The sequence below is a fragment of the Doryrhamphus excisus genome, linkage group LG6, assembly GCF_037039965.1.
Source record: "Doryrhamphus excisus strain RoL-2023G ecotype Guam linkage group LG6, RoL_Dexc_Guam_v1.1, whole genome shotgun sequence".
NCBI lineage: Eukaryota > Metazoa > Chordata > Actinopteri > Syngnathiformes > Syngnathidae > Doryrhamphus > Doryrhamphus excisus.
This window is the reverse complement of record NC_136362.1, coordinates 12023107-12047053: the sequence shown is the minus strand read 5'-3', so window position 1 is coordinate 12047053 and position 23947 is coordinate 12023107. Positions and strand designations below refer to the sequence as shown.

At 39.1% G+C, this 23947-nt stretch overlaps 2 protein-coding genes across 3 annotated transcripts in view; both read left to right on the top strand.

Moving 5' to 3' along the window:
* Positions 1-799: 799 nt before the first annotated feature.
* On the top strand, positions 800-4333 carry LOC131125475 (leptin receptor gene-related protein-like). Its single transcript, XM_058067067.2, has 4 exons — positions 800-916; positions 1148-1223; positions 1521-1707; positions 2966-4333. Exons 1-4 carry the CDS (start codon positions 901-903, stop codon positions 3080-3082), a joined length of 396 nt encoding a protein of 131 aa, XP_057923050.2. The 5' UTR covers positions 800-900; the 3' UTR covers positions 3083-4333.
* Positions 4334-6465: 2132 nt separating this feature from the next.
* The window catches only part of LOC131125232 (3',5'-cyclic-AMP phosphodiesterase 4B-like), a 43210-nt gene continuing 25728 nt past the window's right edge, over positions 6466-23947 (top strand). The window contains exons 1-7 of one of the 2 annotated variants that reach the window (XM_058066574.2): positions 6466-6590; positions 14940-15071; positions 18893-19137; positions 22836-23030; positions 23117-23153; positions 23448-23518; positions 23817-23866. In XM_058066574.2, coding sequence (XP_057922557.2) covers positions 15027-15071; positions 18893-19137; positions 22836-23030; positions 23117-23153; positions 23448-23518; positions 23817-23866 — 643 coding nt within the window. In that variant the 5' untranslated portion in view covers positions 6466-6590; positions 14940-15026. Of the gene's footprint in view, positions 6591-14939; positions 15072-18892; positions 19138-20672; positions 20913-22835; positions 23031-23116; positions 23154-23447; positions 23519-23816; positions 23867-23947 lie in introns of those variants that run through there. The other variant, XM_058066575.2, reaches the window with a different exon arrangement.

The following is a 23947-nucleotide window of genomic DNA, read 5'->3' as shown; positions in this document are numbered from 1 at the left end:
GGATTACGACATTGATGCACACGAGATCGACAAGCGAATTGCAGTGATGCGGACTCTGCCTCAAGATGCATCCCAGGAGAGGTGTTCAGGGCACTCGGGAAAGACCCAGGACACTCAAGTGGCCTGGGAATGCCTCGGAACCGAGGAGCTGGACAAAGTGAGGGAAGTCTGGGTCATCGACACAAAAACACTGAATAGGTGGAGGGCGTGAGAATCAAACCACAAACCTTCAGCATGACCTGCTCTACCTCCTGAGCCACTGCCACCACTGCCTATTCGTGTTATGGAGTGCACACACTCATCTGCCACTACACAATCATTTCCTGTTCTGTTGTGAAATAACGTTTGAAAACATTGGGTAGTGTCACACTTTTCTCATGACACAGGTCCGGTTTTAAAGGACAAAACCCTGCATGTGAAAGGTTTCAAATATCTGTATTTGTTTGGATGAGGCCTTTAAGCAGGGGCGCATTTGGGGTTCCAGGGCACCCTTTCAATAAACAGTTAGGAGACTTTTGTGGGTCCATGGAACAATATCAGTAAGTGATATAAAAAAAATCCCACACACAAAAAAGAGAAGAAAATATTTTGTGAACCTTACTACAACTGACGATTCGATTAACTTCTTTTTGATGGAGTGCACTATTTATGTATTATCATATTTATGTATTTAGCTTTTTTATTTAATTTGTTTATGTATTTATGTATGCTATCCATAATTACATCGTGTCGATTACATTTTAAAAAGTTTTACCTCGTTCTGTTTGTTTGTATGAGTCACGTGACGTGGATGACGGGAAACCCCGGCCGCACGAAACAGGAAGTAGGAAGTCTGTCCACCAAGAAGCCGAGCACGTAAACAAATACAAAAAGAAGATAAAGTCGGACAGCTTGGCTACAATGTCTACCGTTAAAGGTATTTGCTTCGTTTTGTAATTTTAGCAGTGACAGTAGGCTTTATTATTGATGTATCTGCCCAGCTGCTAACAAAACCCAAATAGTGTTTTAAACTAAGTAGTGTTCTAAATGTTAGCGGAATCGCTGTGAAAGTCATTAGCTTACATTTTAGCATGCTAAAACACTAAACAAGCTAGCACACAAAACAAGACATATCTTTTTTTGTAATATTTTCTTTCTTTCTTTTTAGCTCTGGTCGGGTTGTCCTTTAGTGGTGCCATTGGGCTGACATTTCTGCTTTTGGGTTGTGCACCGCCACAGTATGGGTAGGTTTTTTGACCTTACAAACGTATTATTGTCATTAAAAACTTTGTATCATTTCAGGAATTATTTAGAGATAAAACAAAAATCTGTTTAAGGCTAAGATTTTGAAGTCAAAAGCAGCACAACGTCACCATGTTAATATGTTAATACATAGACTAGCTATTGTTTCGGAGTGCAGTTGTGTGACGTCAATACTACACGAGCAATAACAAAATGACGGTATATAGTATTTGTGGTATATTAAACAAGCCACAGCAGCAATGTTAGGACTAAAACTAACCTGCTTTCTTTTTTTTCAGAGTTTACTGGCCGATGTTTGTCATGGTTTTTTACATCTTGAGCCCGATCCCAGGCATGATATCAAAGCGTCTGAGTGACAGTTCTGACGCTTCCCACAATCCCTGCAAAGAGATGGCCTATTTCATAACAACTGGCATTGTTGTATCAGCTTTTGGGCTGCCCATTGTCCTCGCCCGCAACACCACAGTGAGTTCATTCTGACATATTTAAATGAATCTTTGTTTCTGTTATGTATTCATTAGAGCTGGGCTATATGGACCCGAAGTTACATCCCAATATATATAGGTTGAATATACATATACATCCACAAAGTTAGTTTCAACAAAAATCAAACCCAAATGTGTGTGCGAAGTAATCAGTGCTATCGATCGATCGCGCAGATCCATCGTTAGCGCGTAACAATGACAAACAGTAAACATGGTTTATGCCGTCTTTATACTGCAACCTTTATATCGTCTTTTCTGCTGTTTACTTGCGCTATTCAGCCTCTCCTCCTTATCTCCACATAGCGAAGTTTTGTGTGGCTGAAAGCTACTGAACAGCTACTTCCGGGTGTAAACAATGCAGCCATGATTGAATGTGTCTCCTGCATCAAACAAGAGAGCTACAAAAATATAACCTAACAAGATGAACATGCCGAGCTGCAAACTCTTGGTCTGGCCTGTTACCTAGGAACTGATTGCCTTGACCCTACCAGGGTCATATAGCTCCAGACCAAATAGCTCCCAAGATCACTCGGGCACTCAAACCCCTCCACCACAATAATGTGGTGATTCATGAAATCAGTACATCATTTGAAGTCAGAACTTGACATGGAGGTTGTGTGATGCAGGCTCAACCTTGCAATTGACAACAACATGAAGCACAAATATTAGTACTGCACCTTTAGTGAGGGTAAATAAAATATACCAATGTTGACACAATAATGAGAAAATGGAAGAAATACAAGAAAATTCATTTACCTTTCAGTGTTTCCCATAGGACTGCAATCTATTTGTGGTGGTGCTGTGTTTCAAACAGTGAGTGGGGAAGAAGAACCAATTAAGACCACTTCCACATGGAATGAGAGGAGAGCCTTTTTCACTCTGTATCCATGGCTGGCTACATGGAGTGGAATGTCTAATCCATATAACATTCCTGCTGCTTAGTAGACAACAATACTACGTAACATTTGTTTTTCAGTAATGTTTTTACTCATAATAGACCATATTCTACATTGATACGTCAACCATTATTTTTCTGAAAAACCGCGATAATGGAACCGCGATATTTTTAGGGACGACCATATCCCTAACTTTTTGTGAGTGGCGGATATTCTTACGTTATGTATCCCCTCTTGTAATTTCAACACGAAGTACTGCACCACTGACACATCTGTCAGTCATTTGTTTTCTATGTTTGGTATCATTTTGGCCACTTTAACCTACGTGTTTCTCACTTTCAGATCGCGTGGGGGGCCTGTGCCTTTGTGATTACAGGAAACGTCGTTGTCTTCCTCACAATCTTTGGCTTTTTTGCGGTGTTTGGAAACAGTGATGAATTAGGCTGGGAGCAGTGCTAGGGTGATTAGAGAAAGTGGGCGGACGGAAGGATGGATGGATGGATTGATGACTCGGCTGCAGACAAAGGTGCACATGTGATCAATGTCAAAAGTGTAGAAAGGGGTAAATCTGGACAAGTTTTCCATTTCTTATACAAAGCACCGTGCTGTATTATTGTGTCGAGTACACCAGAGCACCACTTATAACTCACATATTCTTTAACGTCATCACTATACATGTTAACCTGATTATTTTGGCTTGCCTTTTTTTTCTTTCTCCAACCTCACATCAGCTGTGCTGTGTCGTTAGGTCCTGGTTTACTACACTGCCATGCTGACTGCATTGGTCGCCATCTTTAGTTGACTTGCTTACTATTGCTACTTAAAGTACAATGTCAGGGGAAGCTCATTAGAGCCTAGTTAGTCACATTGATGTAACTTTCTTACCTGGGTATGAAACTTGCTGTTTTTTCTGTCCTGGGGCAATCTTCTACATTCTCACCAAAGATCATTTAAGGTTCAACACCAAATTGTTCATTATGCTGGGCAGCTCAATGCCAGCTGAGGGATTGTTATGTGAATATCGAAGCATTTCACTGTGTGAACAGCATAGAAAAGTGCCTTTTCTATTACAGTGGACTGAAACAAATTTGTCTGATTTATATGTATTTTTTACATTCTGAAAAAATGTCTTCCGTGGGAAGTTGTGATGTAATCCCCTGCTTCTTATAAAGACGTGAAAAGTCTGCATATTTATGTTAGCCATACTTCAGCTGGGAGAGACACAACATTAAATCAAGTATATAAATGTTCTTGTGTTTGATTGACACAAATGAGTATTTAATCCACTACCCTACCTATCGTGTTGAGCAGGACACATACTGGTGTGCTGGATTGTGCTGGGAGTTGAAATTCATGTAGAACATTGAATGTTTTATTGAGGTATCTCTTTGTTAAAATTGATAATTAAAAAAAAAACAGTCTGAGGTGGAAAACGTCCAGGTGCAACAAATGCAACATCAGTTCTCATAAGTCAACCAACACTCTTCACTCAGCCTGACCATTAACTGACATTTGAAGACTTGCATACGTACGTTTGAGTCCACTCCGTTGAAATCAGCAAACAAAATGACAGTGCCATATGCTTCTTATGTCATTTCTCACTGTCTCAGTCAAACACTAACAAGTGCTTACAGAGTCGGATTACTTTTATACGCTCTTGACTGCATTTGATTTTCTAACAGTTTATTAAAATTGTTTTACAAATGTCCAGTTTTTTTGTCTTTTCCATTCACTGTGGAAGTCCTAGATGATTTATTCAGAGACAACTGTACATTATTTATACTGTATAGCATGCAGAGGGGGATGGGGGTGGTTCAGCTCATGTTTCAACAGATAATGACCACATTCAAATACATGACTCATCTAATTTCACGATGGATGACGTCAAATATTCTAGCTCTTGTAATATTCAACCTCTCGCACATGGAAAAGATCCATACCTCGGCGCAAAAAGTTCCCAAGAAGTTGTAAATTGTCTATTATTGACGACACCGACTCCTTGTGACTGAAATTGTTGAACCTCGGTGGCCTTGGAATATCATCAGTGAGGGAATTTGCTGGAAACTGAAGCCATACTGCATGGATATTCAACATGATGTGAGTGATAAACAGGAGAGAAAAGTAAATATGGAAATGAAGAAAAGAGCTCAGGGACACCCGTTCACTTCAGTTTTAGGGCAGCTGTTGCCTGGCAACTGCTACGGTATCCAAATTGTTCAGAAAGACTGATGAGGCTGGGCTGGAACATAGCACTAAACACTTGTATGCTAAGTCGAATAATAATGGCGTACAGATGAAGAGCTTCGATGACAATTTATAAGTGGGCTATTATAGCTACTGTAAACTTTTACAATATACAATGACAATCAACACACTCGTTCATAGTGTAATGTCAGTGTGTCTTGATCCTGGGTTTTTTTTTTGGTATTACAGGCTCACTAATTACAACACAGTGGGTCATCAACATGTCGGCTCAAGAAACTGCATCAAAATAACAAAAAAATATGAACAAATGCAAACCAGACCAGGTCACCAGGCCAGCCATACATGAAGGATAGTCCGTCTTATGAGACGGCATAAGAAAGTTGGCTTAGTTTTGTAAAAACGGAACGAAAAGACACCTTTTTCTTTGTCTTTGGGAAGCACTTGTTTAACCCTCAATTCCTCAGGTCTGGCGCCATGGTAGCCTGACTTGCACTTGCAGCATTTCCCTCATGCAGTTGTTATTAGGTGTTTTGTTTTTTTTTTACTCTGTAGCATTGATGTGATTGATTGCAGTATTTTAATTTACAGCGTTTCCTGTTTGGTTACAAATGTGTAACGACATGTATTATGACATTTGTAAACAACAAAACGATTATGTGTGGAAATTTATGTGTGTAACACATAATTTATGTGTGTAACTATAAAAGCAATCTTCACTTGCTAAATGTACTGCAAAAAAGGTCAGTAAGGATAATTCATAATGCCGCCTACAGAGAACATACTAACTCCTTATTTCTAAAATCACTATAATGATATAGTTCATCTTCAAACAGCTAAAATAATGCATAAGGCTAAAAATAACCAATTACCTAAAAATGTCATCCAATACTTCTCTACAAGAGAGGAGAACTATGATCTCAGGGAAGAACTACATTTGAAACACTTATATGCTAGGACTACGTTAAAAAGCCATAGCATTTCAGTATGTGGAATCAAACTATGGAATGGAGTGAGTAAGACCCTCAAACAATGCACAACGATGAGCCAATTCAAGAAACAATACAAGCAGTTGATGTTTGCTAAATACAAGGATGAAGAGTCTTGAACCAGTCATGATGTGCTATACATATCACTATATTGACACTTACTATGGTAGCCATTATGTCATTGGATGGTCATATCACCTCCTACTTTTGTACGTGCCAAAAAATAATAAATCTTATATTAGGAAAGCAGGAAGTGAACAAATGTAACAGTTACTGATTGTAAAAGTACCAGATGGAGGGGTAGGATTTAATAAGCTTTGCTTCTTCCTACTCCTTTTGGACATGTGGAACTGTGAACTGATTATGTGATGCATTCAATTGTAATCTGATGCATGTTCAAATGAAATATAACCATTACTATTACTATTACTATTGTTATTGTTTTAGATGCGTTGTATGCGTTTGACTCATTCATTTTAACCCGACGAGTCAGTGTATGCAACAGCTGTTCGAACAGACGGATTCATACTTTGCTCCGGCTGTGGATCGGATGGATCCCGGCAGGAGTGGGGCGGCACTGGGTGGCGGAGCACACAGACATTGGCTCGCGGAGGGATTTGCGTGGCCTCTGACGAAGCCAATCGATGAGCTCGTGGGCTCCAGAGGGGCGACGAGCGCGAATGGCACAAATAAAGGAGGGCGCGTGCAGCCTTCGAGGGAGACCGCTCGAGGATCTATACCGGGTAAACCCTGCTGGATGAAGCCACATTTTACCGGTAAGACGTAAGCTCAGTACACTTTAAATTTTAATATCGTGATGGTGATGTACCCTGCAGCAGCCTTCATATAACATTTTATCAAGTTATTGTTGACAGGCTAGTAATGTCCCCCATTTTTTAATGATGCTTTCAAGTGAAAACCGCTACTACTGACGCATGCACTGAATAAGATACTTTACCATTAAACATCATAACAAAAATGTCAATGTAGCCATGTAAGCGGTTTTGACTGTGTTAATGACTTAAAACCACTCAAGATATTTAGCAAGGGATTAGTAGGTTAGGCTCATGAACGCAGCATCTAACCATTAAACAATCCATCACTGTCCATTAAGAAATGAGGTCAACAAGACTTCTAGGACTATAATATAATAGATGTATTTGGTTTAATGTTCAAACATTTTACTTGATTAAATTAAGGTAGTTCTAGGGAAATTGCTAGATTTTTTTTGCAGAGAAAAACATTACAGGGCTGCACGGTGGACGAGTGGTTAGGGCGCAGACCTCACAGCTAGGAGACTAGGGTTCAATTCCACCCTCTGTCATCTCTGTGTGGAGTTTGCATGTTCTCCCTGGGCATGCGTGGGTTTCCTTCCACATTCCAAAAACATGCTAGGTTAATTGGCCACTCCAAATTGTCCATAGGTATGAATGTGAGTGTGAATGGTTGTTTGTCTATATGTGCCCTGTGATTGGCTGGCGACCAGTCCAGGGTGTACCCCGCCTCTCGCCCGAAGACAGCTGGGATAGGCTCCAGCACCCCACGCCACCCCAAGCAGTAGAAAATGAATGAATGAATGAATGAACTTGGTCGTTAGACTGGGTTTGAGATGAGTTACTGTACTACTCATATTGTGCTTTCACATCAATTACGTTGAAGTACTGCCTGTATTTCCATCCTGAAAACAACCAAATTTCATCTCAACTGCTTTGTTGCATCTACCTTTTAGTCCATCATCATCACTTATGTGTCTGAACTCCTCATCATCAGATGAAAACATTCACGTTGGATCAGTGCATATACAGAGGTACAAAGTCGACACCTTGAGAGGTAGTATCAGGGGCGGAAAACCTCATTTTGCAATGTGATGTGTAACAGGACATACTTCTCTCATTCTGTTGTTTTGAAAGCAACTGACTGTTTAACAAGTAGTTTAAAAGTCACACAAGAAAGTGGTGCTGATGCTGTCACTGATTATCTGAGAAAGCACAAAGTTCCGTCAGTATCCTGCTTTACAGGGTTATGTACAGAAGGCACAGGCCAATAAATGGCAGCGCTGCTACTAAGACTTTCATTATTCTTTCTTGGATTCTATGACGAGGCCAATAAAATGCGGAATTTTCCCTGTCACAATCTTGTTATTATCAGCTCTGCAGGGGAAATTCAGCTCACGGTCAGTTGCTGTGACGCTTGCCTGAACAGTGAAGTCTCATTCAAAAGCTGATGAATAGTTGCTGTGTCTTTGTGCAATAATGCTGGGAAGGTACTGTCTTGTCATCTTGAGCATGCTGCTTCAGTGTAATGTAATGTTATTCATTGTGTGAGCACCATGCATAACCTGTGGAATTATAGTTATTAGTATAAAAGTTATCAACATTGATTATCAGTTTGACTTCTATATGGCTCGAGGGCTCCGTATATGTTTGACCGGTGAGAAGTTGGCCTCCTCACTTACGTATTTGCCATGGCTTATGCAGTGGTGTTTGCGCCATCCCGATTTCTTATTTGTTTGTATGTTTGTCACACTTAAATGATTTAGATCATCAAACTAATTTAAATATTCAGTGACAACACAACTGAACTCAAAATGCAGTTTTGAAATTAAATGGGAGAAACTAATTCAAATCAACATAGCCCTGTGTGAAAAAGTGATTGTCCCCCTTATTTTGGGACTCCAGCCAACCACAGTGAGAGCCATTATCCAGAAACCCAGATACATGTAAGAGTGGTGAACCTTCCCAACCAAAATTATCCCAAGAGCGCAGCAAAAACTCAGTCAAGAGGTCACAAAAGACCCCACAAAAACACCCAAAGAACTACAGTCCTCACTTGCCTCAGTTGAGGTCAGTATTGATGACTCCACCATGAGAAAGACACTGGACAAAAACGGTCTGCATGGCAGAATTCCAATACTTAAAACCACAGCTGAACAAAAAGAACAGTAAGGCTCCTCTCAATTGTGCCACAAAATAGCTTGAAGATCCCCAAGTCCTATGGGAAAATACTCTGTTGTCTGATGAGACAAAAGTTAAAATATTTGGAACGTGTGTGTCCTATTACATCAAGTAAGCACCGCATTTCAGAAAGAGAACATTATACCAACAGTAAAATATGGTGGCGGTAGCGTGATGGTCTGGTGCTCTTTTGCCATGAATTCTGTTGTCTACCAAAAAAAATCCTGAAGGAGAATGTCTGGCCATCTGTTGGTGACCTAAAGCTGAAACCAACATGGGTTCTTCAGCAGGACAATGATCCAAAACACACCAGCAAGTCCACCTCTGAATGGCTGAAGAAAAACCAAATGAAGACGTTGGAGTGGCCTAGTCAATGTCCTGAACTGAATCCTATTGAGATGCTGTGGCATGACCTTAAAAAGGTACTTCATGCTGGAAAAGCCTCCAATGTGGCTGAATGACAACAATTCTGCAAGAATTGAGTGGGCCAAAATTCCTTCACAGACTCATTGCAAGTTATCACAAACGCTTGATTGCAGTAGTTGCTGCTAACACATGCAAAAAGAAAAAGATCAGTTGTTTTTTTTTCAGTATGAATAAAACTAATAAAAAAATAGCCGTGGTGGAGCACAGACTTCTGGCAAGGTTGAATAATCCTAATTGCCTCAGCCTCGGTTCATGCTTGAATTCTGTTATTAACGAGCATGGTTTATTCACAGTGAAGAAAATATACTAATCAATTCTTCAAAGTTGGACATCAAACTTTAAAAAGGTTGTGTGTAAACAATAACTACAGTAGGTGATAATTAAAAATTTAATGTTTGTGATATGATGAAGTTAATTAATAATTTTAGACCACACACCAAAACATACAGGAAGTGAGCAGAAAAGTTAGGGTATTTTGGAGGTATTTTTTTCAGCTGTATCGCAGAACTGAGAAGATTACTTTGCATTCCGTGCGGATGGACTTGAGAAGCATTTACAGCTATGCTGATCAAAAGGTTCCCAGCTGGTGACACCAAAAGCCATCAGCTTGTGCCAAAATCCGAGAAAATCTACCAGGCTGTCTGTTACTTGCTTTCAGAAAAATATTTTTTGCCCACATATATTTATGACACATTCCACACCTGCAGGGTTATTTACAAGGGTCTTCAATTGAAATGGAAATGTCATGGTTGTAATGTTTATATTATTGGGGTATACTGATGATAAAATTAAAATTGGTAACGCTTGGTGTCTTCTAATAGCTGCAAAAGAAGAGAAAAGCATAGTAAAAGTAAAAAAAAAAGGTAATACAAGAAGTTATATACACAATTTCCAGCTGTATCCATGTTGATCAAGTCACATTTTTTTGTATGGTTATTGCACTTGTTTATTGCATGGTTATTGCACGGTTTATTGCACGGTTATTGTACAGTATTTTTGGAACAGTTTATATCATGGATTCTGACAGCTGCAGAATTGCAGTAATGCAAGTCATTACTGATTACTGTAAGTTTTGCAAAATACACACACGATTTTTACTACTCGGATAATATTGACATAATACAGGAACTTCAATCCAATAAGAATCATTCTCTTTCGTGTCCGCTGCCGTCATGCATGTTATTTAGCATGGGGTACACCTTCAGCACCTTCTGTTTTGCTTGTAACACACACCATCTGCAAACCAGGAAGCTAAAGGTATGGGGCCAAATTACTTCATGTAACTACATCATTTATAAGTTAATTATGTATTGGTGTTCAAATCATCACAATTGTTATCACTCACATATTTGATTGGGTGCAAGGTTTTTTTTATGATGTGGCAGTTATTGAACACTACAGTCAGCAGGTTGGGAGAACATGTCATATAAAGTACTTCACTCATCATAGTGTACTTTGGACAAATCCTAATCTAGTGTATGCCAACATATGGAAGTGATGCCTTAAACCTGATGTCAGTCTCTTGTTTTGCCTGTCTTGACTTTTTTTTACGATTCCAACTGATGTAATGTAGCAGTTTTTCTGTTATAGAAAGGAGTGAAGTAATTGACGTGTTAAAACGTCGGCACTTGTCAGCTATGATATGTTCACATCAAAGGTTGACTAGCCTTTGATTATTTTCCACAGCCCTATTACGAACCATTCTGCTAGTGTGTAATTGAATCTGAAAATTCCTTAAAACTCGGGATGGGAATTTGGTGAAATATTTACGTTAAATCATGTTTTGATGGGATGGGATGGGAGAATGTCTCTCTGATAGTTTTTGATGCCGGCCGGCATCAAAAGCATTTGATTATTAGCAGCCCGTCTGTACTAACGATGAAAATTTCTACACTAAAATAGTTTGGAGAAGATACGTTATGATCAGTGAGCCACTTTGGTTCAAGTTAACTTTATTTCCTGCTTGTTTTTTTTCCTGTTCATTAGGGCGAAATAACTTTTATATCGCATAGCATGCCAACTGCTTTTGGCACATAATTAAAGAGACAGATCATTTGGCCAGTTTTATTACATCCTAACTTGTACTGAGTGTAATGGGATGTAGTGTACACCTGCATGTGTGTGGCGGATACTGTTGTATGGAGGACATGCCCACACACACACTGTGTGGGAAGATCAGATGCAGTATCCATGTACTGTGTGTTGCTTTTAACGTGGTTTTAACCTCATGACCGCAACTTTCACAATAAGATGAGCTTACCGTATGTTGGCTAATAAGTAGAGGTGGGAGCGAGTCTGTTTTTTAAGTCTCAAGTCTTTAATCTTAAGGCTCAGGGAAAGTCAAATTCAAGTCTCAAGTGAAAACAAGACAGATCGATTCAAATCCAAAGTCATAGGCATGAAATTTTGACTCCTTACAAGTCAAAAGTACTGTAAGTGTTGTGCAATTTTCTACAACTGATTAAATTTGAGGCAGAAAATGTTGTCTTACACTAAGTGACATAATAATCACATTAGTTGGATATTTTATTCGGAATCGGGACACATTTTACTCAACACATGCACTGAAAATCTCAAGTATTGTCAAGTCATCAGACTACAATTTGATTGAAGTCCTGAGTCATTGATGTCAAAGTCGAGTTGAAAGTCTTTGATGGTATTGTAAAGTCATATCTAAAGTCATTTTCAGGTTAAATCAGATTGATTACATAGAATACTTGGAAAGCATTAAGCATTAATCTTGTGACCGTTGGTAGTTGCTTCTCCATGCATTGCAAAATGCAAGTTGTCATGGTTCTTGCATGCGTATATGATGCTGAATGCTGTCTTTGTTTGGTTTGTTTTGGAATAATTATAATGAAATACAGTTTCATTTGGGATTTCTTGAGCCATCTTTGTTATGGGACCATAAAAGCAAGCGTTGTGTCTGAGAAGCAATTTGAACTGGATGACATTTAATGACACTGCACTACACAGCCTTCAACTGTACATGAATGGCATCACATTATTATACATGCTGAGTTTGCCAACGTACATGATAGTGCTGTTGCTTGAAAACTGTGGAAGCCTCAATAGCCACGAATGGAATCTTTCCGAATGACCTTTCCGAGAGCAATGGTATACATGGAAAGGAATATTCCAATCGCGTGTCTACATGCGCCGCTATAATCAACCGTGATATATAGTGAATGGGGCATGCGCAGTAAAGCGTAAACACCAACATTAAGTGATACCGACTTCCTCAAGTTTTTCTTTCACTTGTTGGAATAACTCCGTATTGCCAGTTTTTCCTTCGTCCAGTCTTGAAATTTTGTTTTCATCAAAAACAAACTTTCCGCAGCAGTCCAGTGCCGATTGCTCGCCTCCATTTTTTTAAATCGAAGAACGTCTCGAGCTGCGTGTTACGTCATATCTCAGCATTCGCTGAAAGAACGCACCCGGAAACAGGAAAAGATAAAGTTCAATCTTGCTAATATTTTATAATTAAGAAGAATTATTTTCTTTTTTAATAAAACTGGACTTGTGAATGGCGTATAGAAGGGTGTAGATTCTGTTCCACAGATGGCGGTAATGCACACGAAAGCTGCTTGCCAACCGCCAATAAACAACAGAAGAAGAAAAACACCACGAAGAAGAACACAGTCTGACAACTTTCCAATTGAGCGGATACAAGATACCTCAATCGGATTGGGGAAAGGAATATTCCACCCCTGTGAATCCGATTATCTATTCATTCAGATTGGCATTTTTCTTTCGGAATGAGGTGTATACAAAAGTTACATTCTTTCCGTTCTTTCCGCAAATAACCCGAATGGAATTGGAATATTTGGGTCCATGTAAACGTGGCTAATGATAAATACAAAAAAATCAGAGCATCTTAGTCCAGGCAACAAAGATAGACATCAAGCTCGTTTGTTTTGTTTTGTATCCTAGCACAGTGATGGTACACACAGCAATCCCTGGTGTTCAAATCAAAAATCCAAACAAAATACTCACCAGCTTCTCAAGAGCCACTTAATGTCCCTTTCTGTGAACTGCTTCCCCATCAACAACCAATTTGTAGAGGCAGACAGCCTCCATGGAGATGACCTATTTCAGGGGTGACGGAGGATACATAAAAGTGTTTCTCCAGAAAGCTCTGTGTAGTATGACAGTGTATTTTAGTATGTCAAGCTTGTTTAATTGTTAATTTTTCTTACTTTTGGTTCACTGATCAAAACCAAGTCAGAAGTGCAGATTGGCTATAGTTTCCAAGATACAGTATTGGGTCAAAATAAGACAAAAACAGTCAACTAGTTCTATCTGAAAATGTGTCTGCACATTCCAATACATTCATTTTAATATGTCTGGAGTTTTGACATAAAATGTTTTGTTTTTATTTGTAGAAATAAAATATTATCCGCTCTGTGTGGATGTTACAGAAATGATAGCATCGTGTTGTTTTTACTGCACTCTTCACGCCACTTGAAATGGACAATTGCGCTGTTGAAAATCAGCAACGGCGGTCCTACATTAACGCATGGACATAGTGCCTGTCATGGGGGGGGGGGGGGGGGGGTAAAATGGCCGAGAGCTTTGAATCAATGGTGACATGGAAAATATTGATTCGTCTCTGTCACAAAGACTAGTCACTCGTGTCTGCCTTTTGGTTGATATCCAGCCGTGGTTAGTTTATAATTGATGAGTTTAACCTTGCTTTCAGAGCGGGTTGGCAGATCTAAATGGACCACAGTGGAAGACATTCAGGCAAATGCAACATGGACAATGTCAGAGTGTACTGCACATAAATGAAAAATGTCTTGAATTTAGGAAATGCATTTCTAAACAGCTGCATGATGGTTGAGTGGTTAGCATGTTGGTGGGAAGATCTGGGTTCGATTGTCGGTTTGGGCATCTCTGTGTGGAGTTTGCATGTGGCAATGTGGGTCTTTTTCAGGTACTCCGGTTTCCTCCCACATTCCTAAAACATGCTAGGTTAATTGCAGACTCTAATTGTCCATAGGTATGAATGTGAGTGTGAATGGTTGTTTGTCTATATGTGCCCTGTGATTGGCTGGCGACCAGTCAAGGGTGTACCCCGCCTCTCGCCCGAAGTCAGCTGGGATAGGCTCCAGCACCCCTTGTGAGTATAAGCGGTAGAAAATAATAAACAAGGTGCATCACATAATCAGTTCACAGGAATGAATGAATGAATTTTGACATTAAAAATGTAAAAAAAAAATTAAATAAAAATAATGAAAAATACAAACAAAAGTTAAAAAAATTGATGTAAAATTTTTTAAAATAATTTTAAATATTAATGAAATATAATAAAAATAATAATTTTACATAATATATAATTTACATAATAAAAATGTATAAAATACCCTTGACCCTGGTGAGGTTAAGCAGACATTTTTTTTAAATGCCATTTATAATCCAGTGTGACTTATATATGTTTTTTTTTCTCTTCATGACGTATTTTATGACTGGCATGAGTTACAATCCAGAAAACACACTAGATAAAAATATGCAAATTATCTTCATGATTCAATTATAATCAGCAAAGTTCCCAGAAAGGAAGCATTAGTTGGTTCATTTCGTTCACAGCATTAGCTTAATGGACTCCCTGTGGCGTTGACAAAGCTACAGCGCCTTGATTATAAGCCATTGTAATTGTAAAATGAGTACATAATATTGACTTGTAAGTGCATGTGGAGAAGAATACGTTTTTCACCCACACTCCTCTCCTCTTTTCGTGGGCAGGTGTTTCGGGGATACAGCCCAAGCAGGAGAAGAAGGAAAGATCTGTGTCATTGGAGAGAGCGCCACAGAAAGCCTGAAAAGTGGCTTATGATGAAGAAAAGCAGGAGTGTTCAAGGAGTCACACCAGGAGATGTAAGTATATGGATTGATCAGTCAACAGTGTAATAGGAATCCAGCCATGCTTTCATCACAATTTTTATGATTTTATGCTACCTTGAAAGCTTCATTATGACTCCCAATTGTTTAAAATGCGATTGTGATTGTGTTTCCTTTGGATGCAGTCTCGTGAGTTCTAATGAGGATTCACTCGACCGGTTTGATTCAGTGTGTCTGTGCGTGGTTTGATGACTCAAAAAGATGACTGTACGCACAGGGCACACACTGGAGCTGGAGTATGTACTATGTGTGTGTGTGTGTGTGCTTGTGTGTGTGTTTTAGAGAGAACGTCATGAAGATGATGGAGTGGGGTGGCAAGAGGACAAAAGGGTGTTAAAAGACAGCCCACGCCAGGATGACATTTAGGACACAGATTGAATGGAAACATAGAACAGCCCATCTGTTTCCTTTCGATGTTTATGACACTGATGGTTGGCCAGATCCTTTACTTTGACATTGTCCAACTTGTGCTCAAAAGGCAGGCTACATCCTGACTAATTTGTTACTGTGTCTGGCCCTCATTAGACATCACTGACGTCTCACTCAATATTTCGTCATATGCACTCTTGGTGTTAAACTTACCCAAATTTTTCTAGTTTTGTGTACTCCCAGAGCCTTTTTGTTACACCACGAGCACCCCGTCACTTACATGTGTTGATAATTCTTCAAAAGTAGGATGCAACACAACTGTTATGAGTCTGGCACTGCTGTGCTGCGAGTTATTGTCTCCCTGGGGAAACTACTTTTAGCACAGTTCCTACACTTTTAGTTCCTATAGGCCCTAAAAGTGTAGGAACTGTGCTAAAAATAGTTTCTCTTAAAAAATGCTGGGTTAAAAATAACCCAATTTGGGTTGTTTCACAACCCAGCGCTGGTTAAATATTGGACCAACCCCACGTTTGGTTAATTTAACCCAACGCTTAATATGAAATTAAGAAAATTAATATGAAATTACTACGAATATTGGCTCAACATCTTTCCACATACTGTCCATCCTACTGTACTGTTAGTTCCTTGTGTATCACTAAGGGTACACGTACCCCTGGTTAAGAATCACCGGATTAGTACCATAATAAATTTATTATGCAATGAAAATTATAGGGATGCCGACCCAATATCAGCATAAAAAGTTGATATTGGTTTTCCAATTTTTCCAGATCTTCAAAACCAATATTTTAAAAATGCTGTATACAACACATGTGTTCATTCCACCATGGAAGATATGTCATGTTACACATATCGGAATCGGTATCGGTATCAGCTGATATTGGTGTCGGAAATTGAGAGTTGGATGATATGGTAATGGTCATGGTTTTATTTCATTTGAACATGCATCAGATTACAATTGAATGCATCACATAATCAGTTCACAGTTCCACATGTCCAAAAGGAGTAGGAAGAAGCAAAGCTTATTAAATCCTACCCCTCCATCTGGTACTTTTACAATCAGTAACTGTTACATTTGTTCACTTCCTGCTTTCCTAATATGGTTTAAGCTTTTATTTAATGTTTTTTATTTTGTAATTTTTTTTTTTTTTGTCACGTACCGAAGTACGAGGTGATATGACCATACAATGACATAATGGGTACCATAGTAACTGTCAATATAGTGATATGTATAGCACATCACGACTGGTTCAATGATGATATCGGCATATCAGTTTTCTGCAAAAAAGCCAATATCAGACATAGCTACTGAAAACAGATTGCTGTATTTTCTGACTATAAGTAGCTCTGGAGTATACGTCGCATTGGTAAAATGATATACTATTGAACACAACTGAATATAGGCCACACCCATCAAATGTACAGAGAAAAAAAACTGTATTGTTTTGTACTTTCATTACAAAAAGCGTCCGCTATGCTATGTATGGTTCAACTTATGTGCCTAACTGCGTCACAAGATTAACACAGTTCATTATTGTTGCCACTAGGTGTCACCAAACCCCACTTTCACTTAATTATATACATTACTGTATATATTTGACCTGAGTGTAAGTCGCAGTACCAGCCAAAATTATGAGTAAAAGTATGACTTATAGTCTGTAAAATATGGTATACAGTTGGTATAAGTTTTATTTACTTTTCTCATTTATAGCCTTTCAGTGGTGAGCAGCGAGCCCACAAAATTGAAACTGGCTCCATGATAATGAAGTCACAATTCAGTTTAAGTGTCCTTTGAGATTTAGGCGCGGCATCCATCTCTACTCTTGTCAAAATGAAAGCACACAAAATGAGAGAATATGTTTTCAGAAAACAGCAGAACAGGAGTAGAATCATCATATATTATGGATGAAGGTGAAATCAGGTGCTGTAGTCTACCCGTGTACAGTGGTGTGGAAAAAGTGAGAGCAACTATCCACAATTGGAGAAAACATAGAACAGTGGTGAATCTTCCCAGGATTGGCTGTCCAACCAAAATGACACCAAAAGCGGATTTATGGAAATATCCCAAATAGTTATTGTATCCAAGAAAGCCCTTTCATCTCCATGTAGAAATCACCCACTCCACCTCCATTCAACACTGCAGCTTCATTTTGTCCATTTGGGTCTTGTGTTACCTTTCATCTTTATTCCAGTCATCCTTTCATGGCCATAGTACCACATGGAAGACTACAAAGGGTTTCTGTAATGTTCAAATGTTTTATATTTTTAAAGCAATAAACATTTTATGTTCCTGACACACCTAAATACAGTAAAACACATGAAGGCCACCGGGCCGCCATTTGATCAATGAAGCGCTTGAATTATACGGGGGCTGTCAATGATGCAATCAATATTCAATTGGGTTCGAATTTTCCTCTGCCACAGTAAAATATTGATCCGGATATTTTAAGTCCATGTGTTTTATAAATTGGCAGTAAATAGAAGTAGCCGCAGATATTTTTTCAGGACACGTCAATTGAATAATGTGGCTCAGTTTTCAGCTTCCGCCCCGCAAGTATTATGTCTCAAATGCAGGCACGATACATCAGATAGACAGCATTTCCGAGAAGATGCTGCTGAGTCAGCAGAAAGAAAAGAAGCAGAGTTGCTTGCATTTCTGTTTGTAAAAATATCTTATTCTTCCGGCCCCTTTAGTCTGTTTTCATGCAGAAACTCTTCAGTCTTTTGTGTCTCATGTGCAGGAACTTGTGAGACCTATTACATCATATTGTTTTGTTTTTTTCACTTGGTAAAATCAATGCTTTATTCAGGCTACATACTGAAAAATAAAAGAATGGAAGGGTCACTTTGATGTTTTGTTAAGGAAAAATTGCATGTCAGCTTTGTGCCATGGGCTGCTTATGGCCCCTTGGCCCACACTGGATACCCCTGCTCAATAGGGGATTGTTACCCTCACCCACAGCTGAACAGACTCACGTGAGAAATGAGAATAACGTCAGAGCCCTGGCTTTCCTCACTTCCTTTTTGCTGGTGCAATAAAAGGCACATGTTGAAGTGTAGAACACATAAAAACGCAGGATTCTTCACTGGCAATTTCGTTAACATAATGGTAATGGTTTTATTTCATTTGAACATGCATCAGATTACAATTGAATGCATCACATAATCAGTTCACAGTTTAAGGTTATTTTTATTTTTATTTTTATTTTTATTTTTATTTTTATTTTTATTTTTATTTTTATTTTTATTTTTATTTTTATTTTTATTTTTATTTTTTAAATTTTTTTTAAACATAAGAAATGAACTTGCAGGTTTGCCCACTTTGTGAAACAATCTGGCATTTTAGTTGAAGAGCTCTGACTTCATCATCAAAACCACTAACGTGCTGTCATGTTGTCATTTTCCATCAGGAGAATAAGGACCCTGCTGCGGGGCAGTTTTCCTCGGGCAGCACTCTTGGAGTAGAGGTGTGCAAAGTACATCGGCGCTTTTCCGGCAACCTGCAGCTGCCTCCGTTGTCATGGCGACAGGCTGAGAAAGAAAGAGAGAGGGGAAGTTTGCTATCACCAGAAGGCGATCCGGGGACTTGCACCAGACCGACAAGTTTGCCTATCGCCACTCTCCCACGCATTGACATCACTAAGGCTGACAACAGGTGAGGCTTTGGGTGTTAAAAATGAAGTATTTTGGCTTTTTGACCTGCTTTTTCTCATCCTTAAAGTTGCTTCACTTGAAATTCTTCATACTGAAACATTGGTTTGCATTGTTCTTTTTAAGACAGGATCCAGAAAGGTACTGCACCGTAATGGGATATTTTCAGACAGAAGCCTTAATGATGACTATAAAAATGGAATGGCAATAACCCACCTGCGTTTTCTTTGAAGCAATATAAGATATGCCACTTTACTGCAGGTGATTTATAGTCCCTCTGCAAAAATGATAAAAGCTGCTCATCATCGACTCACATTATATTCCTATTTGTATACGTGGCTTTTATCTGTTGTTGAAAGTCGAGCTTTCTCTATTTGTCATTTTTATCTGCACAGCACTTTTGTTCTTCGATGCTGCTTTTTGAGAGCAGTGGTATTATGTTGCTGGAGGAAAAGGTCGGTGGGGCACATTTGCCCTGCTTGTCATTGGACAATAGACTATGATGCGAAAAAAGCAAAATCAAAGCAAAAAATCAGAAACTGACTAGATATTATATATGATAGATGAAATCTGAGATTTCAGATATTTGTTTCATCTTTATTTGGATAAAGTGTCTCTCACGTTTATGGTCGCTCTATATTGGTAGTTTAATTCAAGCTGCGGCATGACTGCACAACATGACATTGGGTGTGCGAGTACAATGCATCCACCTGAGTCACAAAACAATGCATTTGTGTTTTATGAAATGTTTACAAATTGACTCTAAAGTGATATCATTTTCAGAATTTTTTTAGACTAAATAAACTTTTGTTTGTATTTTTCATTATTTTTATTTTATACTTTTTTACATTTTTAATGTCAAAATTCATTCATTCATTCATGTGAACTGATTATGTGATGCACTCAATTGTAACCTGATGCATATTCAAACAAAATTATACCATTACCATTCATTTTCTACCGCTTATACTTACAAGGGTGGCAGGGGTGCTGGAGCCTATCCCAGCTGTCTTCGGGCGAGAGGTACACTCTGGACTGGTGGCCAGCCAATCACAGGGCACATATAGACAAACAACCATTCACACTCACATTCATACCTATGGACAATTTGGAGTCGCCAATTAACCTAGCATGTTTTTGGAATGTGGGAGGAAACCCACGCATGCACGGAAAGAACATGCAAACTCCACACAGAGATGGCCGAGGGTGGAATTGAACTCAGGTTTCCTAGCTTGTGAGGCCTGCGTGCTAACCACTCGTCCTGAATAAGAAAAAAAGTGGCTCTTAATTGAATAGCATTAAAACACAGCCAATGAATTTTGTTCACAATACTGTAGAACAAGTGTTCCCAAATTGCCACAACAATATTAAATATGGGATATTTAATGTACAGTATCTCTTAATAGGGCATCATAGATGTGTGGATAGATTTACTGGTTAATCCGCAGTGGTTTAACATGGAAGGAAAACAGACAGGCAATCAGATAAACACTGAATCCATTCCCCTACGGTCCAGCCCAGATCTGCCTTATCCGCCTGCCAAATCTACGTTATTCCAGCATGTGGTCTGTGACGGCACACAAAAAAAGGTCTGTGTGTCAGTGAGCGTATGCACATGTTCCTTCTGAGTTAGCAGCAACAGATTCTGTGTTTTGGGAAGACTGATGAAAGGGAAAGAGGAAAAAAGAGTGGAATGTTACGAAGGTCCCCAAGGTGCAGAACCGGGCACTTTGATTTCAGCGAGGAGGTGATCAGTGGAGCACACCTCTGGGCTCCCAGGTGACTCGGCTTTTTTCTTGGATTCTTTTTCAATCTAGACTGAACCCTAAACCCGTCACCCAATCCTATCTTTGTATATGTCTGCTGTTTCATTTTATTGTTTTGGAGTAGTGATTGTTTCCAATACTGACATTTGCTTATTTAACTGCATTTCACCTCTTGTGAATAAACCATGGTCATGAGTGTCAGATTAGGAGATAAGGTTTTTTGAGGTAATGCATTGTGTTAATATGTCAAGTCAGGATTTTGATGACGTGAAATGAAACGCAGATGACGCAGTCTGTCGAATTTTCCCATTAATCCGATCTTGTCTGGCAGAGTTACGGGGTTGGTGTCCAGTTAATCACACGCGCGGAAAGTCTGAGAGGAAAATAGGGCAAACAGTCTTGATGAAGAGGAAGAATTAATATGATTTTTGCTAACCATTTTTTTTTAGCTTTACGATATACACGGGTGGGCTCGTATTGTCCAAGCTGAAGTCAAGATATTATAGTTATTTCTAATGAATGAATTTGTTACTTCTGCAGTGCATCATTACTTTGACCTTTCTCCCTTCACCAGTCCTACTGACCTTATGATCTGATTACACAATAGCTAGTCCCTGCCTCTCTGCAGGCAGATTATAGCCATCTGTGTATCTGTGTATGGGCCAAAACACTTGAAAAAAGTACGGTTCTCATCAGAACTTTACATATACAGTAATCCATTGTTTATTGATTGGAAATTGGTTCCAGTGGACTTCTGCAAAACAGGATTCCTGCTTTATAAACAGAATATTTTCATAGTTAGAGCATAGAAAACCTGTCAGTTTGTCTAGAGACAGGGCCACTTGAAACTGCAGTCAGTGGTTTTGCAGCTGTGAGGCTAATGATATAGGATTGAGTCGTTCGGCTACTCCATTTCTGTACTACACTATCGAAACAGCGCTGTCGAAACCATGCCACTTCCATATTACAGAGGTACTTCCGCATTTACCAACAATCTCAAATATATTGACTTTATTCTTATAAAATGACTGCTGATTTTTACATATTTCTTCTCTGATATCGGATAAATCTCAGCCTTGTAGTTGCTGATGAGTAGCAATGAATACTTATTTATCCATCCATTCATTTTCAATGCCACACATAAGGGTAATGGTAATGATAATGGTTTTATTTCATTTGAACATGCATCAGATTACAATTGAATGCATCACATAATCAGTTCACAGTTCCATATGTTCAAAAGGAGTAGGAAGAAGCAAAGCTTATTAAATCCTACCCCTCCATCTGGTACTTTTACAATCAGTAACTGTTACATTTGTTCACTTCCTGCTTTCCATAATACAGTTTACTCTTACAATCAGTAACTGTTTCATTTGTTCACTTCCTGCTTTCCATAATACAGTTTACGCTTACATTCAGTAACTGTTTCATTTTTTCATTTCCTGCTTTCCATAACACAATTTAAGTTTTTTTTTTAATTTTTTAATAATGTACCTCGTACTGAAGTACGAGGTGATATGACCATACAATGACATTATGTGTACCATAGTAACTGTCAATAAAGTGAAGGGTGTGACTGCTGTGCTGGAGTCTATCCCAGCCTACTATGGTCAGGATGCAGGGTACGCTCGAGGGTGGTCATCTCTCAGTCACAGGGCACATTCGACTCTCCCATTGGACTAAAATGGGGATTTGGGAGGGACAATGATATCCTGACTGTGAGCCAGCCATGCTTACCATTATTCCACCATGCCGGTCCATACTTATTTCCGAGCATAGTAATTGTTTCTGGGCTATGGATATGTGAGTAAGTGATCATTTCAGAGATTTGTGAGAATGTTGTGCAAGTCTATCAAATTAAAACATTAATGATTTCTATCCTCATCATATGTATGATTTTTCTTCAAATTAAAAACTGCTTCCTATTTGATTTTAGCGTGGAGGGAGAGAATGGACAATCTTTATGCTGCAGTCCTTCAGTCCCACAAGGGTCCCCAAGTTCGGGCCTGGTACTCCCCCCCAACCTGGCAGGCCACGGCCAGCGTCGAGAGTCCTTCCTCTACCGCTCCGACAGCGACTATGAATTATCACCCAAGTCCCTTTCTCGAAACTCTTCCATCATGGGAGAACTGTGAGAGCTTCCTTATATCTCATGAAACAAACCGCTGTAGTCCACCACAGTTCGGACTGTTTGACTGTTTTTGTCTTGCGTTGTAGGCATGGAGAGGACCTGATAGTGACTCCATTCGCCCAGGTATGAAGTTTATACAACCAAGCAAATACCAACCTTACCTTACTCAATCTAGACGTGAAGCTCTTCTATTAAAAAGCTTCTTCCTCAGTAACTTTTCTGCCTCCTAGTGGTTTGTAGTAGTAGTACACACCAAAACATCAGCTAGAAATGAAATGAAATGAAATGAAATGAAAAGCCAATGTGAAAGTACTGATAGTTATACTGGGACTAATTATTTCATATCTGCATAATGTCAAACCTGCTCTGGTATCTAATTTTTAATGTACAGCTTCTTCTCATGAATTTTTTCATCAGGTCCTGGCAAGCCTTCGGACAGTCAGGAACAACTTCACCACCTTGACGAATGTGCAATGTGCATCTACTAAGTAAGTTTTTTTTTTTTTTTCAGAACTAGAGAAATAGGTACATTTACTGTAAACGTTTTGAACTTGAAATTCCAAAGTGTCTCACTTGAGGGCGCCACCACATAAAAAACCTTCCTAATGCAGCGTCCTAGTGTGGAAGCCCTCAGCAACATATCATGAAGTGGCTTCTTTTGTGAATCTTATGTTTGGTCCTGTCGGTACTCCATAATAGAGGTCAACTCAAATCCAGACAGAAACAAGAATTATCACAATAAATTTTTTTTAATTGCAATTATGACGTTTTTATGTCTAATTGCAGGAGGTCTCCTGCTGCCAGTCAGCCTTCTGTCACCAAAGTCTGTCTGTCAGGTAAGTCACGCCATCTGTGAACTGCGGTTTGTGTTAGCAGCTCACTTGATTATCTCATCAGAATGATGAGGTGGGAATTCT

Coding starts and splice junctions, on each gene's coding strand:
- LOC131125475 (XM_058067067.2), top strand. Junction 1,224..1,520: donor TGTGCACCGCCACAGTATGG/GTAGGTTTTTTG, acceptor CTTTTTTTTCAG/AGTTTACTGGCCGATGTTTG. Junction 1,708..2,965: donor TCCTCGCCCGCAACACCACA/GTGAGTTCATTC, acceptor TCTCACTTTCAG/ATCGCGTGGGGGGCCTGTGC.